Raw genomic sequence first — 18,080 nt, 5'->3', positions numbered from 1 at the left:
CGCTAGACGTGGTAAGCCAGAAAATATCTATTGTGACAATGGAAAAAACTTTGTAGGGGCTAAGAATGAATTGAACAGAATGCTACAAACGTGTAAACGGCAAATCGGAGAATTCGCCTGCGGTGAGGAACTTCTCTTTCACTTCTCTCCGGTTTACGCTCCTAACTTTGGTGGAGTCTGGGAGGCAGCAGTAAAATCTGCAAAATATCATTTGAAACGTATTGCTGCTAATACCAGTTTGACTTTCGAGGAATTAGCTACTCTGTTTACACAAATTGAGGCTATTATGAATTCACGTCCTCTGACACCTTTGTCTGAGGATCCATCTGAACTAGCTCCACTCACGCCTGGGCACTTCCTTGTCGGGCGACCATTGATGTCCTTGCCATCGCCTGAAGTGAAGACGATGACGGTCAATAGATACCAGCTCGTACAGCGACTTCGGGAACATTTCTGGACGAGATGGACTAAAGATTATCTCGCTACTCTCCAGCAACGTATCAAGTGGAAAACCAGTAAGGGATCCATCAAGATCGACGACCTAGTCCTTGTCATGGACGATCAGCTGCCACCAATGAAATGGCTACTAGGGCGCATCGTGAAACTGTATACTGGAAATGATGGAGTCTGCAGAGTAGTCGACCTAAAAACGAAGAACGGCATTATCAAGCGAGCCGTATCAAGGCTATCAGCCTTAGAAGGATTAGGCTCCCATGAGCCTCTTGAAAGCTAGGCTTTCAAGGCGGGCAGAATGTCAATGATCCAACCTTTATACATTAGCGCCGCCAGAAGAATCTACGATGCGGCGCGCATTCTAATTTTGAAATACTTGAAATATATCAAGGACAAGAAAAAACAATTTACTTAATGTCAACATCTTAATGTAAAAACTACAATAAATATTGCTAATTTATCATCATAAAACTAGTTTCAATAATTCTACAACAAAGACAAGAATATAGTTAACGCCAGTATCGCGTTAACAAAGATTGATTCATGTACACATTTATATGTTATATTTATATGTTATTTGTATGTTAGCGCGAATTTATCACTTGCCATCCCTCCTCACAAATCTCGAGGATACAACAAGTCCATCGCAGTGCGTCCAGTGAAGCTGTGGAATGAGCTGCCTGCTTCGCTCAGGCGGGCACAATCGGGTGCGTCGTTCAAGGAGACGTTAAAGAAGCTATGGTTATCTGATTTGGCTGTTTAATTTGTCAATATTTCTATTGTATAGTTGCTTTATATTTTGCTAATTTTTTTCCAATTTTTAGTGTATTTTCCCCATTCCTTTTTGTGTAATATATGTATGTTTTTCTATAAATTTTGTATGTATTTATATCCTTTATCTTTTTGGTACCTTGTTGTACATTTTGCTGCATTCGTCACCCTCTTTTCACTTTCTCCTCTCATCTACTCAAAGGTTAACTGGAAGAGATCCCTCATAGGGATAAGTTCGCCTTTGTACTTCTCACTACTTGTATGTTATTTTTAATATGTCTTTTTGTACAATAAAGAGTTTACTACTATTACTATTACTATATTTATTTATTTTATTTATTTATTTATTTAGAAATTTAATTCAGGCAACAAGGCCCATATTACAAATATCTTACAGACTAACATACATATGTATTTTATAAACTTAAAACGAAACACTAGTTATTTAGTCGATAAAACGGCGTGGCTCCGTTGCATCGGCTGCTCCTGTGTCGGATTCGGCAGTTTGCCCCGGAACCTCCGAAACACGACACCCTTCGGCCAGAAGTCAGCGCACTCGATGGTCCCCTGCAGCGGTCGCGGCACGCGCACCACAAAAGAGTTGAAGTGCACGTAGTGGCGCGATCGAAGCTGGAACACCCTCAGCGTGTAACCGGTCTTCTGGTGTACATACTCCACCACTTCAGCAGCCGGTGGCGGTGTAATGCAAGCGCGATACGTACAGCGCCTTACTCGGTGTAGCAACCCGCAAGCCAGAATTAGCCGGTTCGGCGGTACCACACTGAGTCTTACGAGGCGCCGTGCGCGCCTTCTTTCTTGATACCAGTGTGAAATCCTCCTCATCCACACTGGCAACAGGGAGCTTCTCCTTGGGAGCCGCTCGCTCTTCAGTACCCTTTACAGGTACACTAACCCGGTTCGATGCGACTTTCGGACCGGCGACGACATCCGCGTAAACACGATGACGAGATGATGATTTGGAGGAGGCGGGGGGAGGGCGCGCGCGCGGGAGGCTCGCGCGCGGCGTCACAGCTGAGGCGACACATTTGACAGTGTCAGCAACTCGCAAACTGACCGACTCGGCGCTCGTGGCTTGCCGGTCATCGCACTTGAAATTCAACGCCGCCGACCGAGTAAGGGCAATGTTTCGCAAACTGATAACTTCGTTGCGTAACTCGGTTATAGTGACCTGGGCCGCATCAAACTTCGAAATGACATCCACTAGACTTGTTTTTAGGGCCACGATTTCCTTCAACAAGCAGCTAACGTCGACATGATCCGGAATATAGGACGGCAGGCTGGAGGCACCCGTCGTCGCAAACTCCGGAATCCGGTCTTCATTCTCCCTTAGAACTCTGATGATGTCCTCTAGGGTCTTCTTCCCGGTTTCATCTCCTCTCTGGTGAGGTACATACGTGCCGGCGATCCCGAGGGCCTCGTGCAGCACCTTCTTTGCTGCACAGATATCTTCGACGGAAAAACTCGACGAACAGATCTGGACAGCAGAAACCGTATCCATCACTCCTTCCAGCAGCAGCTTCTGTTGCAGAAAGGCGAGGAGCTCGTTCACAATGGGTGCACTCTGTCCGGTGGCACTCATCGCGTCACTTCGCTAGCTGCGGCCGAGCCGCGCTAATTTCGCAATTAATTAAATTAATTGATCATCAATGCGTCTATGTCGCTGCGCGCATTGGACACGACTGTCAATGTATAGATGCACGGATACGTGTGGGAAAAGGGCGGTAGGTGCTTCGGGCACCGGGGTTTTATACAAATACGCGAACCCCCATTAAGACATGAATCTTATAATATAATCTGGTCCTTAATTGGAATTTTATAGTATTTTTTAATAAAAATGTAATCAAATAAATAAATTGTATTAAAATAGATAGTTATCAATCAATCACAACATAAATATTTTTGGAAATATAAAAATATCTACCTATTTAAATTCGTCAGGTCAGGTGACATCCCAAACTCACTAATTCCATAAAAATTAAATTGCATTGCTAATCACAGTTTTTTTCTTGGACTTTACTTAAATCCAATGTAACGTTAGAAATAAACGATCTATTATGGCAGGGTCGTTATTGCAATTAACAGAACACGTACGAGGGGCGTTCAATAAAAAGTGAGAATGAGTATGTTATATACAACTTTTATTAAATGTTATTTTATTTTTCGACATAGTCACCTTTTAGCATAATACACTTAGTATATCTTTTTTCTAAACTTAAAATTCCATTTCTAAAAAAGGTTTCATCTTGAGTACTTGAAAAATCTTGTATTGCAGCGACTACCGCGTCGTCGTCTTCAAATTTCTTGCCTCTTAGGTATTCCTTCAATCTCGGAAATAGGTAGAAATCACTAGGGGAGAGGTCTGGTGAATACGGAGGATGCTTAAGGATATCGAACCCAGCATCACGTATTGCAGCCATTGCAACGGCGGACTTGTGTGCCCGTGCATTGTCCTGATGGAACAACACAATTTTCGAGAGTTTACCTCGCCGTTTTTCACGGATCTAATTGCGCAATGTTGCTATTTGTTTGGCATATAAAGAGCCCGTAATAGTGGCTCCATGCTAGAGATACTCAATCATTACGACCCCTTTACCATCCCAAAAAACAGAGCCCATGACCTTACCGGCAGATGGGCCCACCTTGAATTTCTTCGGAGTTGGAGATGATGGCCTTTTCCATGTCATAGACTGCAGTTTCGTTTCAGGGTCGTAATGATGGAGCCATGTTTCGTCCATTGTTATAAATCGCGCCAAAAAAAGTTCCCGGTCTTGCTGTATCAGGTCCAAAGCTTCTTGACAAATCTCGACTCTAGTTTGTTTTTGCGTGTCAGTAAGCATTCTGGGTACCCAACGCGCTGATACCTTTTTCATACCCAAGGGTTCATGTAAAATATTATGCACGCTCCCCGTTGAAATCTTTACATTTTCAGCAATAAAACGAACCGTGACACGACGATCCGCCAAAACTAAGTTTTCAACTTTTTTCACAATTTCTTCAGTTACTGCTGTAGTAGGGCGTCCGGAGCGGGGGTGATCCATGGTCGATGTTCTTTCACGTCTAAATTCGGCGCACCAACGTGCGACTGTCGAATACGGAGGAGCATTAGACCTTAAAGTGTCCCGTAAATCTAAATTGACTTGGTCCATAGAACAAAATTTCAAACACAAGTATTTGATAACGGCGCGCAGTTCAATTTTCTCCATTTTCGCTAACGTATTCAATAGCATCGCAAAGAAATCGCCGTATTTTTTTTTAAACAAAGAACAGTTAGTTTTTTTTTTCATGGCAATCAGCTAGGTAGATTAGCTTTGTCGGCCAGTATTTACTTTCCTAATATTTAAAGAGTTTGCATCTCATTCTCATTATATATTGAACGCCCCTCGTAATTTAAATTATCACCACCTGATAGCATGTTCTTTGCAGTCTTATCGGTCATCTGCATTCGCTGGGCTACGATATACATACATACATACAAACAAATCTACATATATCAAGCGCGTAAATGCGGATAAGGTAGGTATAACTGTCGTCGGCACTGTTCATATTCCAATTATTGACATGTACAGATTTATGATCAGTCATTTCTGCGTAAACTGGGTGCCATTCACTGGCGTCATTTAGGGTGCCAGTAGGTATATCGAGTTGAGTTGGTTCAAATCCGGGCTGAATGAACTCAGTAGTTTGTGTAAATGTATAATTTCCTACTGGTTTGATTGCCTAAGTGTCCAATAAGACAAAAGATCGCGAGACTGGAATTAATTTGGCCCTATTTTCGATTTCGTCAGTATTTTAGGAACACATATTAAACTTAATTGATCAAAATAAAAAATCGCGCAGTTTATTTAATTCCCATGACTCACTAGTACATATTTCGTAACAACCAGTAGAATAGGTACCAACTATAGCTGGTCAAGCAAATCCTGTTAGTAAAAAAAGGCGCGCAATTCAAATTTTCTATGAGACGATATCCATTCGCGCCTACATTTTTCAAATTTGCCGCCTTTTTCTACTGACAAGATCTGCTTGACCAAGTATACTTATCCTGCGGACCTATTGGAACGCTGCGAATACCGGTCAAATGTGATTTTTTATCTTATCGGCCTTATCTGTGTGTGATTCAGAGAGTTGTGTACATTAGATTTTCTCAGTGACTTTATAAATCTATCATCCGTGTTTAGGCTTCGTGCTAAAAAAGATGAATAAGTATGAGTTCATTGTGTGGCTCGGGGATTAGAATTTATATGCATTGAAGCTTAAGGAAGCTTATCTACTGTTTTGTTAAGATGAAGTCTCTCGTGTACTTTAAGGCTACAAAACCTAGAAATGAGAGTTCAAATGTAAATTGCATCATGAAAAAGGCTTGCGTGGACGAAAAGACGATATAACTAAAGTCCATCCTTAGACAAAAAAATACTAACGGAATATTCTCGGTCACCCAGATTTTGTATTTATGATGCACCTACCAAGCGTGCGTAGGATGTCACTGGCACCACTGTCTATATATTCGCTACATATATATATTGGTGACTCCGGGGCGACGGTCGAGTTTTTATCGCCCGACAATCACTCACTCCAGACGACTCCCAGTGCTATGGTCCTCACAGTAACTGACCATTCGTATGCGTTGTTGCATCGAAATAAGGTCTACCGATGGTCATTTGCTCTTAGTACGGTGACTTGTAACTACTTCATAAAGTAGCGAAATAATAAGTGCCTGGGCGCCTAACTCCTCGATCAATAACCTTCCAGCAGATTTATGACACGGGTGGCATGACGCAGCGTCTCTTCATTTTCATTTCGGACATCGTTATGGGGATAGAATGCACTTAATGAAGACATTACGGCAGCTTAATATGTAGGTCGCTACGTGCGGCCATGATGCATAATTTACAACATTTTTCTATGTCCGCACCCATTCCCTATACACATAGAGGTACACGTCGTACTACTCAGCAGGGCCACTTCAACTTCATTGAATGTAAATAGATTGGGAAAATCCTGTATTTTACCTACGGGACCATAAAAATGAGAATACAAGTAAGAACATGTTGCTTTGTTGCTCTGTCACAAACTGAATAAGTCTGTGTAAAGTTACTTTCAAGGAATACGATGATTGATCTATCTATACCGTACTTACTTCCACAGGCCACTTGAAATAGGCACCACTTCAATCAATCAATCAATCAATCAATATCATTTATTTGCAAGAATACTTAATTATAGTTACAGGATGTTCTTGTAGAAAAATGTCCCGTATTCTATCGTAATTAAACGATGCGCAAATGTTGTAGTACCTAACGTAAACTTCTAGTTTGTGTTGCGTTTTTATACATTATATTGTTTTATATGTGTGTTGTTTTAACACTTTCCGCTACGGGCCGCGCAGCTCCCTATATCAAGTTCGTGAGCACTGGCCATGAATCACTGCTTGTTTACTATGTATAAAAATAATGAATAAAATATTAGGCACTTTCAAGTGACTAAGTGAAATTGTCCTTTCCCTGTTTCTAGTTTATTTTTGCCGAAACTTACTACATGTTTAGTAGATTCACCTTTTATTAACATCCCCAACAATACCTATGCAAAGTATCCCTATCTGTGGTATGTAAAGTATATAAAGCCCGCCCCCTAAAAGTTAATTTTTATTTTTAGGTATGGCATTTCAATACATTTTGTTTAAATATTAACTGACTGACACAAATTATGTTGCAATGACTGCCAGCCTATTATGGATAGCTTTATCCATCTTTATCCACGTGATAAAATAACTGTCACTGTTTAACACCGTGGGAAAGAAAGTGACGGACACCGTTTTATCACGCTGTCACGTAGACAAGAACGACCATCATATCCGTACAGGTCTTAAAATTGAATCATAAGCGGCAGATGACCTGTGTAGTCTTTGTTATTTTGGTTGCCTGTGAAAGAGGCTCTTACTCTATCCATCGAGACGTCTTTTGAGCTTTAGGGGCACAAGTCACAATGTCCTACTGCCAATAAGTCCAAAGTATTATTGTCCTAATGCCAGAAAGTCTAGGTGTCGTAATGTAAAATGTCCAGATGTCAAAATATCCACTGTTCAGTCAAATGCTTCTGTTAACCAAAAAATTTTGGAACTATAGGACACCTGGACATTTTGACACCATGACTATTTAACATGAGGGAAACATGGAAATTATTTTACAGTACATATGGGGCTACTTTTCCGCACTAGTGCGTAAAATAGCAGTTTTCGTGCGTATGTCGAAACTTTAAAGTGCCATATGTACTGTAAAACGTTGTTCGATACACGTGCGAATAGGTAATTCGCAACTCGTGTCGATTTAAAACACTTCCTTCGGTCGCGTTTTAATTTATCGCCACTCGTTTCGAATTTCCTCTTTTTCGCACTTGTATCGAAAATAACTATTATGATGTATGGACTAAATTGTAATTTTATTTGTATGACTGTGATTTGCTATCTATAGTCATAATTTAGAATTAAATATTTACAAGTAGGTAATTTAATACACTGTACTTAGTCATGGGTATTTATTAGTTTTATTGAGGATTCCTAGTCTATGGTTTTATTACTTACTCTACCAATGATGTTATAAAATACCGGGCGAGATCTCTTATCTTTGATGACGGAGTCGTGACGGTCAACGGTTATTATTGTAATTGTAATTACGAGTTTAACATAATAGCATCGTACATCAACACATTGGGATGCATTCTGGTTCAAGGTTACAACAAATCTCTAAGTAGAATGACTCTAATAATATCAGTATTAAGTCTTGTAAGAGCTGTAGCAGTGATTTCTAGTAAGAAAAACGAGGTATAGTGGACCACTACTTTTGGAAGAATATGTATTAATTTGCAAGGTCCAACGGTTTAGGCGTGCAATAGGTAACTATCTACGTAGCGGAACAATTTTATGTGTTTACATATTTATTAGTTGTTTTTCGATGAAGATAAAACTACGTGGCTATTTCTAACCCACACGTATAATTTCCAGTACTTAACCTGACGCTGATCGACTTGCCCGGGCTGACGAAGGTGCCCATCGGCGACCAGCCGATCGACATCGAGGCCCAGATCAAGGGGATGATCTTCCAGTTTATCCGGCGGGAGTCCTGCCTGATCCTCGCCGTCACCCCGGCCAACACCGATCTGGCTAACAGCGATGCTCTCAAACTTGCCAAAGAAGTTGACCCACAGGGTATGTCTCAGTTTTCTCTCTTTTTAAAGGACTAGTCTACCGTGTGTGAATAGAAACGCGAATTTTGTAGATATTTTAGGTGTTTCTTTTTATTAGTTAATGATACTAAAAAAGTGCATAGAAAAATATGCCATATTACTCGTAATAACGCCTTTTTATGGGACTGGCCGTGGATATATCTCGCTGGTTTTAGCGTTTACCCGCGGCGCGTTTTTACCTAATTTAGAATTATATATTTTATAGAATACTATAGGGCATCGCTATAGTAATAACATATGTAATTCTAAACTGCAAAAATAAGTATTTTTTTAAACTACAAAAGTTTCGGAATGGTAAGAAATAAGGCGAATATAGCGCATTATTGCAGTCTCATGTATTTGTATTTTATTTGAATTATTTGAATACCTAATCAGAAACTAGACCGAGACATTTTAAATACTCGTCATGTTTAGTTCTTAGAAGTTTTCAAATTTAATTTCCTACAGAACTTTACCTTGTGTATGACACACTGACACACTATTGTAGTTTCCAAAATTAAATTAGCTGTTATGACCAGCAAGTCTAATACATACGTACATCACGGCTTTTACCTTAAAAGGGAACTGAAGCGTAGCCACGGAACCGCCACGCCTCGCGACCTACGGCACCGGTTCTGTCCAGTCAATGAAGCTGGTAGCCCACATAATACTTCGCACGACATTACCAATTTTTAGGGCTCCCCGTCCGTGCACGTGTTCGAACAGTGCTGACCAGCACTCTTGTTTATTGGAACAAAGTGATCCAGGTTAGGGTTAAGTTTACTATTTAGGATATTAGATTGCATACTTTCCAATGCACAAGGGAGCATGCGTGAGATTCAAAAACAATACTATAGAAGCGATAAGGGGGGAGGCAGGAGATCTCCACACGAGAGCGAACTTTTAGTAGGAGTAGCAGAGAAAGGGTTTGTCCTTGTCATGGTCTCACTTTTAATTTCTTCACCCGAAGACCGCGTGCTACGCTCGACTAATATAGCATAAGTGTCCGTGAACTGTACATAACACTCTCGGCATCCTTCAGGTCTGCGCACGATCGGTGTGATCACGAAGCTGGATCTGATGGACGAGGGGACCGACGCCCGCGACGTGCTGGAGAACAAGCTGCTGCCGCTGCGCCGCGGGTACATCGGCGTCGTGAACCGCTCGCAGAAGGACATCGATGGCCGCAAGGACATTGCTGCCGCGCTCGCTGCTGAGAGGAAGTTCTTCCTCAGGTATGTACCTACGCGACAAAATGCTGAGTCGCTTCCTGAGACCCTGTCAAAGTCACAATTTGTTAGGAACGTCTATTATTCATAAAAACTTAAGTGCTTCTATGTGAGAGATGACAAAAATTTACTAAATAGCCTGACAAGATTTTATTTGGGCTAAGTAGTACTAATTTATTTTAATGGCAAGGAGAACTCTTTGACAACTGACAACAGATGTTGAAAGTCATAGAATGTAGAAAAGTAGAAAAGATTTACCAATTATTAACGAATATACTCGTAACACTGATTTAAACTTTCACGATTTTTACACATTATTAAATTGTACAACGGGACTTAATCGCGTATCTAAGTTTTAAGATTTACCTCCGACATTTCGAGGACGGCGTTGTCTCGGAGAAGACTGGCTAAAGTTGACATCAGCATCTTCTAACCGCGCTAGTTTTTCGAACTACCCGCACTTGGTCTTGTTTATAAGCTTGAACGTTTTGCGCACTAAGGATGTCACTCTGTCGACACACAACACTAAGGATATTCGATTTATCGACTGTCGATATTCGTTTAAGCTTACATTTACTAATGACTGGATTACTTGTGGATGAGATCTTTAAACCCTCGTCCCGATTTAAATTACTATGTTTTTGATTTCAATGGCTTCCCGTACTTTCCTACTGTAGAAATGACGATCCGTGGAAAGGATTTTAGGGTTATGCAACTCAATCCAGTGGTTTAGTCTTGACCAGTCCAGTAAATACCTCTACCCGTTATTGCATAAAATATACTTTAAAAATACTCTTTGGACAAGTGTACTTCAACTCGTATTGTTCAAGCTTAGCACATGAGCACCGCGATATAGTATCTCGACTGCGAGATAGACTACACGTCTTTTTCTAACTCTTTCGCGCTTTTGGTCGCGGCGCTCCTGTGCTAAGCCAACAGGGTGCGTAAATATTTTTCATTTGTCTATAGGTGATAATATAACATATCTTACAGTTGGTTTGGTGACAACCTTATATTTTAAAATTTTACATGCGCCATCGACCCAATTACGTTGTAACGTTTTTGTTGATCATTACAGTGGGGAAAAAGTAAGGGGAAAAATGTATCAACAACGACTACATTTGGCTCACATAACCAGTTCGTTAGTATATTTGTGAAGAGTGAGCTAGTCATTTTGTTACTGTGTGCTAAGCGAATTGATGTGTACTGTTAGTGCAATAACAGCTTTGCGAAAATAGAGGTCACAGTGAGATTTGGTGCTAAATGTATATAGGTAACATCTTTCTACATGTTCCTAGCAATCGTGTGACAATTTGTGATTTGTTTTTTATTATTAAGAGTCGACTGTGTTCCACTGCTGGGCAAAGGACTCCTACTCTTTTTCCACTCATCTCGGTTTTTGCTAATTTTGCCCATTTATTTTATTTGGTTAAAAAAAGTACACCTATTATGTTACACGTAGCTGCGCTTTGTATATTTTTTTATTGTATTTCATTTATTTAGATTTTGTTGGCATGCCATTTGGACTTAAAAATATACGCATGCTACATTCTAGTTTTTTAATTAGAATTCTAAGGTTATGACAGAAAGTCGTAATTGCATTAGATATTTTAATCATGAGATCCCTTTCGCTGAACTACAATCAATTAGTGTATCCTGTTTGTTTTAGTGTCAATGCTGTTACCTATTTTATCCGAAATAAACACGCTTCTGTCTGGTGTTAATAAAATTTAGGGTCATTTTCATTTTATATTATTTATGATTTATTTTAATCTAAAGTTTAATTAAAATTTAAATCTCTCAACATGGTCCATACTACAAATAACTTAAAGACTAACCTACATAATATTACCTAAGTAATAAAATATGAAAATACGTTATATTGTCGTTTTTGTGGCAATTACTATCAGCCAGTTTGTTGTTGTCAGTTTGATATACATTTTTCATTTACTGACACTTTTGAGACTTGCGCTAACCACCGGTTAATGGTACAGGTACATATAATATTAAATGAAAATGCTTATATAAACACAGTCATATAGAGTTAGACCAAGATAAGTTTGCAACGACTTTGATAGCACGCGCAGTGCAAATGTTATTTTAACCCTTAAATGCATAGTGATGCATTTATACACACAACATAAACATCAAATGTTATGCATTATTAAACAAATTCTATTTGTTCTTGTATATTATTTCAATAGTAAAACTAATAACTTTTCCGAATTATTACATAAATTTACGCAGTATTTTAATTTATAAAAGTTACATTTGTTTATAGACGAAATGTCGGAAAACTTGGAAAAACCTGGAAGTTGATGATTTTTAGTATGTGATTTTGGGCAGATTTTTCGGGGTTTGTAATTATTTTATATTTACAAAATTTATCATAGGAACATCACAAATAGTGTACCTTTCTGTTGGCAGTTAAGATTTTTCCTATACCCCTTACTAATAGCTATATATTTCCAAAAATATGATTTAGACTATGCAACTTTTAACACTGATTTCCCAGTGAAAATCGATGATATATTTTTTTTTACTATTTTTCCTAGAAACGGCAAACAATTATGTGATATATATATTAATTTCGGGCAAAACGAAAAAATCATGTATTTAAGGGTTAAATGTCAAACTTCTATTAAGTTATGATTTATTATAAATAACACTTGCACTGCGTGTTCTATCAAAATCGTTGCAGACTTGTCTTGGTTTAACTCTAAAGCAAAATACTTATTGCTTCTTTAAACCTTAAATGCACTGAAATTAAGTCGAAGCTTGCTTGTCGTATACATACATTCAACATGTGATACATTTTCCCCGACTACTACCGTTTAATTGTATCGACGTTATACTGCCAAGCTACATGCATAATACAGGAAATACTAATGACTCCTTTGATATCGATTTTAGGCACGGCTTAACAAGTTTTATGTAGGTAAAACATTATCTGAACAAAACTTGATGTTTCGACTATTTTGATTATTTTTTTAAGATTACCTAAATAAAACTTAGTTGCCGCCCCGAACAAAACTTGATGTTTCGACTATTTTGATTATTTTTTTAAGATTACCTAAATAAAACTTATTTGCCGCCCCTTTCCGTTTACTGAGTATTTTATGTACTCTTTAGACCTGTATCAGAGGCTTGTTACTACTCTCTGACTTTATGACATTAGACGTACCTACATTATTATCATGCCGCGATTAGAAAGGGATTAGAAATAACAGATTTCCATACACTTACGTCAAAATCAATATGGATTGACAGCTATCTCAATCCCTTTCTAATCGCGATTCAGTAATACCTAGGTACCAACAATAAATAAGCTGGTACATTTTGGTTTAATTAATATTGCAACGAACATGTACCTATTTTTTATGGTGTCCTAATCTTTTCTTTATCTAACATTAACCAACCAAGAGGCAACGAGTTTTTCTAATACAGCTTACTTCCTAATGAGATTTCCTAAGCGGTCACGTGAATCTTCGACATTGCATGCTGAGGCATTTGTATGGCCTTAGGGCTACGCTAAATAATCGTAACAGAAATGTAATAGGACAGAACATAACTAACCCGCACGGCGCGTGACCTTGGCCGCCACTCTTTGATTGATTTCGAGTGGGCCAAGATATAACCACAGAATAAATAATAATACTAGGTACAGAAGATTCACTCTCTAACAAAACGCGCTGTTACAATTACGACAGATATCACCGCTAGGTGGCGCAAGCGTACAGATGTGCAAGTTGCGGAAAGTTCCCATAAAATTCGCAACTTTAGAAAGTTTCCTTAGGCACATCAGTACGCAAGCGCCACGCGCGGCCTATGGCTAGCCACCAAAATTGGTGTGGGACGGATGTACTTGTAGGTACTTCTTGCGACGCGACGAAATCGCGGAGTGAGCCACGCCTGATATAACGGAGTGGGTCAAGATTATTATTATCTGTAGAAACACTCGTTATCTCCAATGTACCTCACGCAATGCTGTTTACTTATCATGCTATTTAGCGACGTTTTATAAGATGCGTTTTCCACTAGCTCTAATTTGCAAATTATGACAAATACGAAGTTGAAATATGCTTGTTCTTGAAAGTCAGAATATAACTTACAATATCTACCTGCTTACAAATTGGTTGCGAAAACAACTGATTAGCATCCGAAATGCCCGAACTTGCATCCAGACTTTGGGATACTGTCGCCACTATTAATAAACAATGCTTGACCCGTTATAGGGTGGTTTACCCTATTCTGCATTCATAAATATATAATTCCCGGCAATCGATAATAAATGCCTGTTATGTTAGTTGTCGGTAAGCCGAGCCAAGCTATACTGCCCTTCCTACTAACATTGAATTTAATCATAGATTTTAATTACTTAAGTCGAGAAATTTCAAATATCGTCAGGTGACAATCAAACCTCATTAAGTACTACTACAAGTTCAGAGCCATTGTGAACCGCACTATTAATCAAACAAGGTTGATTTTTGTGCAATTGAGTGAAGTGAGTTTTACCTGACGATTTTAAGCTTGGTACGTTAACTAAGAAATGAATGTTATCATAGTGCGTCTAAGAACGCCACGATTTCATGGAATTATGTCGCCTTGTACATTTTGTACAAGCGTATTTCTGTGAATGTTGCTGTAGTGAACAAACTTTATAGCTTGAATCCTGTATTGTGTCACAAAATAGATACAGTACAGAAGTCAATCACATGTATGTACTTCACTTTTCATACCTACGCTCGGCGGTCGCTCTACGGTTGTCAACTATGATTTATGCACAAAAAACTATCGTGCTAGTGGCACTCGTATCTAGTAGTGGCCGGGGCGGGGTGCTTACCTACCTACCTAACTGTTCTGTTTAACGTTAAAACGAACCATCTAAATACAAGCAGATACCTACTTACCTCTCTGAAACCACTGGTAGCTTAAAAAACGACAATTCACCGTTTAATGTTGAATTTAAACAACCGTCCACTGAACAGTTATAATAACTTTTTTTTTGTTTCTCCATAATTGCACAAAAAAGTTCACAGACGCGTGTCTCAAGCGGTTGACACTCGCGCTCGAACTGGTCCCAACCGGTCCGAGATATCGTGTCTGTGAGCAGTGTCTATGTGTGCGTTGCTCGAGCGCACTTTGTATGTAGATTGATTTCTGTACTGTATCTGTTTTGTGATTGTGTCCTGTAGCCACCCGTCGTACCGGCACCTCGCGGACCGGCTCGGCACCCCGTACCTGCAGCGCGTGCTGAACCAGCAGCTCACCAACCACATCCGGGACACGCTGCCCGGGCTGCGCGACAAGCTGCAGAAGCAGCTGCTCACGCTGGAGAAGGATGTCGACCAGTACAAGCACTTCCGCCCCGACGACCCCTCCATCAAGACCAAGGCCATGCTGCAGTGAGTATACTCTAAGGTGGACATAGAGAAATATAGTAAGACAAGAGTGCTCACTCCATACATCAGTTAGACTGTTAATTTCAGTGTCTACATCTAGCATCGAGTAGCGGAACTATCAGTACTGCTACTTGACAATAGATGTAGCACCAACCGGAAAGTCTTATCTCAACAGCATAAAACTTTCCGGTCGGTGCTACATCTATTGTCAAGTAGCAGTACTGATAGTTCCGCTACTCGATGCTAGATGCTAATAGTCTTTTTGGTACTAAAACTGATGTATGGAGTGAGCAATCTATGTATTTTTTTCTCTATGGGGTGGATCAGATTTTTGTTGACAGTATTTGCCATAGCTACATCATGGTCACTTTAAACCATCGTTTTATGGGATTTCACTTTACCAAATAATTATGAAATTTTTGTTGTGATTAAAAGAGTCCATTATATACTGTACCATCTATTGGTCACGTTAGTGTTAAACTGTTTTTCTGTTGTCGCCTGACTAAAAGGACCGGGTAACAACAAGAATATTTGATCCCCATGTTAAATATTCGATTTTATTTTAATGATTGTTTAACATAAATAATTTAGAGCTAATACTTTTGGAACAGTATTCAAGATACTGTTTTCAAATAAGCTGTACTTCCTTGCTCTAGGATGATACAACAACTGCAAACCGACTTCGAGCGTACTATTGAGGGTTCCGGCTCTGCACAAATCAACACCAATGAGCTGTCGGGCGGTGCCAAGATCAACCGGCTCTTCCACGAGAGGTTCCCCTTCGAGATCGTCAAGATGGAGTTTGACGAGAAAGAGCTGCGGCGCGAGATCGCATTCGCTATCCGGAATATTCACGGTATCAGGGTACGTGGACATTAACCCATAGAATGACTTCCGGTTCGAGCGCCATCTTGATAGTCACTGTCATATATATATATACAGCATATATATATATATATATGTCTGGCGCAGTGGAGTAAATCTACGTGAAATCGTACTAAATTACGGCCCGTATCCGGTGTAATAAGAAAATTGAGTGCGAGGTGTACAAAATAAGTGTATTTCCTATGTGAAATTAAACTAACCTATGAACAATGGAAGCTGTGTTACAACCACCCGCGCCGTTTCTATTTGAGAACAATATTTCAAGTGTTACTTCGGGAAATTTGAGTAAGGCGTGTCAAAACTGGAAAACTGCATTTAACATATATTGTGATTGATACTGGCGAAATAGTCCTACTGGACTGAAGCCATAAAAATGAAGAACAAATAACAATTTACTTGACGTTGGCTACGGGCAACACCGCCCTCAAGTCCATAGGTAACAAGAAAAAAAAGCCAATGGCACATCTAGCGTGCGCGGCGCGTCATCGTGAACTTGTCGGAATGCACGAAAGTCGATATTGGGGTGTAGCCGCGCGCGTCTATTGGCGTCGTTGGTAGTCAATGTGTCCGAACTGAGTACACTAAGCTCGCACAATGTTTGTTACAGGTGGGGTTGTTCACGCCCGACATGGCGTTCGAGGCCATCGTGAAGAAGCAGATCGGGCGGCTGAAGGAGCCGTGCCTCAAGTGCGTGGACCTCGTCGTGCAGGAGCTATCCAACGTCGTCCGCATCTGCACCGAGAGGGTAAATAACGCACTTTACATTTTGGCTGTAGTTCTATAAAACTGTACATCATTTTCCTCGCGTTGTCCCGGCAATTTGCCACGGCTCATGGGAGCCTGGGGTCCGCTTGGCAACTAATCCCAGTAATTGGCGTGGGCACTAGTTTTACGAAAGCGACTGCCATCTGACCTTCCAACCCAGAGGGTAAACTAGGCCCGTATTGGGATTAGTCCGGTTTCCTCACGATGTTTTCCTTCACCGAAAAGCGACTGGTAAATATCAAATGATATTTCGTACATAAGTTCCGAAAAACTCATTGGTACGAGCCGGGGTTCGAACCCGCGACCTCCGGATTGCAAGTCGCACGCTCTTACCGCTAGGCCACCAGCGCTTCTTTCTATAAAACTGTACAATTGTTCAACCTGTACCAACATTAGTACAATTGTACAGTTGTATAAAACTGTACAATTGTAGTAATGTTGAACTCTCGTCAGATGTCGCGCTACCCGCGCCTGCGCGAGGAGACGGAGCGCATCATCATGTCGCACGTGCGCTCGCGCGAGAACCAGTGCAAGGACCAGCTCGTGCTGCTCATCGACTGCGAGCTCGCCTACATGAACACCAACCACGAGGACTTCATCGGATTCGCCAAGTATGACCGCTGCTCTTCACTATCTCTACCTCAGGACCATTCGAAATAGACGTTGTGTCAAAAACCTCTGAGCCTGTAGGTAATTTAAGGATGGCCAGAGTCAAATCTTGGATTGATTGGTAATAGCATTAGCGAATTCTAGATGACGCAGAGCTGGAATTAGGTATTATTTAAAATAGTTAATGAATATTGATTTAAATAGCGTCTTGGGCTCCAAGTAAGCTAAAAAACCCGAGTATGAACGAAAATAACATTAAACAAGATCAACATATTTTACTCATAATATTCACATGCTGACATTCATGCGACAATCACATCATCCACTTTTTATCTATTTCGTAATCGGGTAAAAGAGAGCCAGTCAAAACTCACAAGAAATTATTCGTAAATCTTGTACAAGTTGTACACAAAAACACACAAACAAATTCACTGTTAATTAGCAGTATAAGATACGACTGACTTTCTTTCCATATTTTGTATCTTTGCGTTTTGGGCTTGTTTTTGTCTTCTCCCGACGGTTAGTTCTGTTTACGGTGGTGCGTAGGCAGCGCTTACCGCATGCGCCGAACGCTGTGTTTTCATAAAAGCACAAACCGTTTTCATGGCGCTATCTTCGTTCGACCGACATCAATACTGACCAGCAGAACAAGTCTAAAACAAGCCTTGATCAAGCAAAAAGGGTGAAATTGTATTTTTAAACTTTTTTAACGTTACTATGTTTAGTG

The 18,080-nt window shown here is 40.1% G+C and overlaps 1 protein-coding gene across 2 annotated transcripts in view; it reads left to right on the top strand.

Moving 5' to 3' along the window:
* Positions 1-18,080, top strand: part of LOC134661127 (dynamin) — a 47,524-nt gene that overhangs the window by 17,254 nt on the left and 12,190 nt on the right. For both annotated transcript variants that reach the window (XM_063517078.1, XM_063517079.1), the window contains exons 4-9: positions 8,243-8,446; positions 9,506-9,698; positions 14,888-15,097; positions 15,751-15,958; positions 16,587-16,724; positions 17,198-17,355. In XM_063517078.1, coding sequence (XP_063373148.1) covers positions 8,243-8,446; positions 9,506-9,698; positions 14,888-15,097; positions 15,751-15,958; positions 16,587-16,724; positions 17,198-17,355 — 1,111 coding nt within the window. The remainder of the gene's footprint in view (positions 1-8,242; positions 8,447-9,505; positions 9,699-14,887; positions 15,098-15,750; positions 15,959-16,586; positions 16,725-17,197; positions 17,356-18,080) is intronic.

This window comes from Cydia amplana, chromosome Z (assembly GCF_948474715.1).
Source record: "Cydia amplana chromosome Z, ilCydAmpl1.1, whole genome shotgun sequence".
In the NCBI taxonomy this organism is placed as follows: domain Eukaryota; kingdom Metazoa; phylum Arthropoda; class Insecta; order Lepidoptera; family Tortricidae; genus Cydia; species Cydia amplana.
The sequence above is the reverse complement of the archived record's forward strand: the minus strand, read 5'-3'. Positions and strand labels throughout refer to the sequence as shown.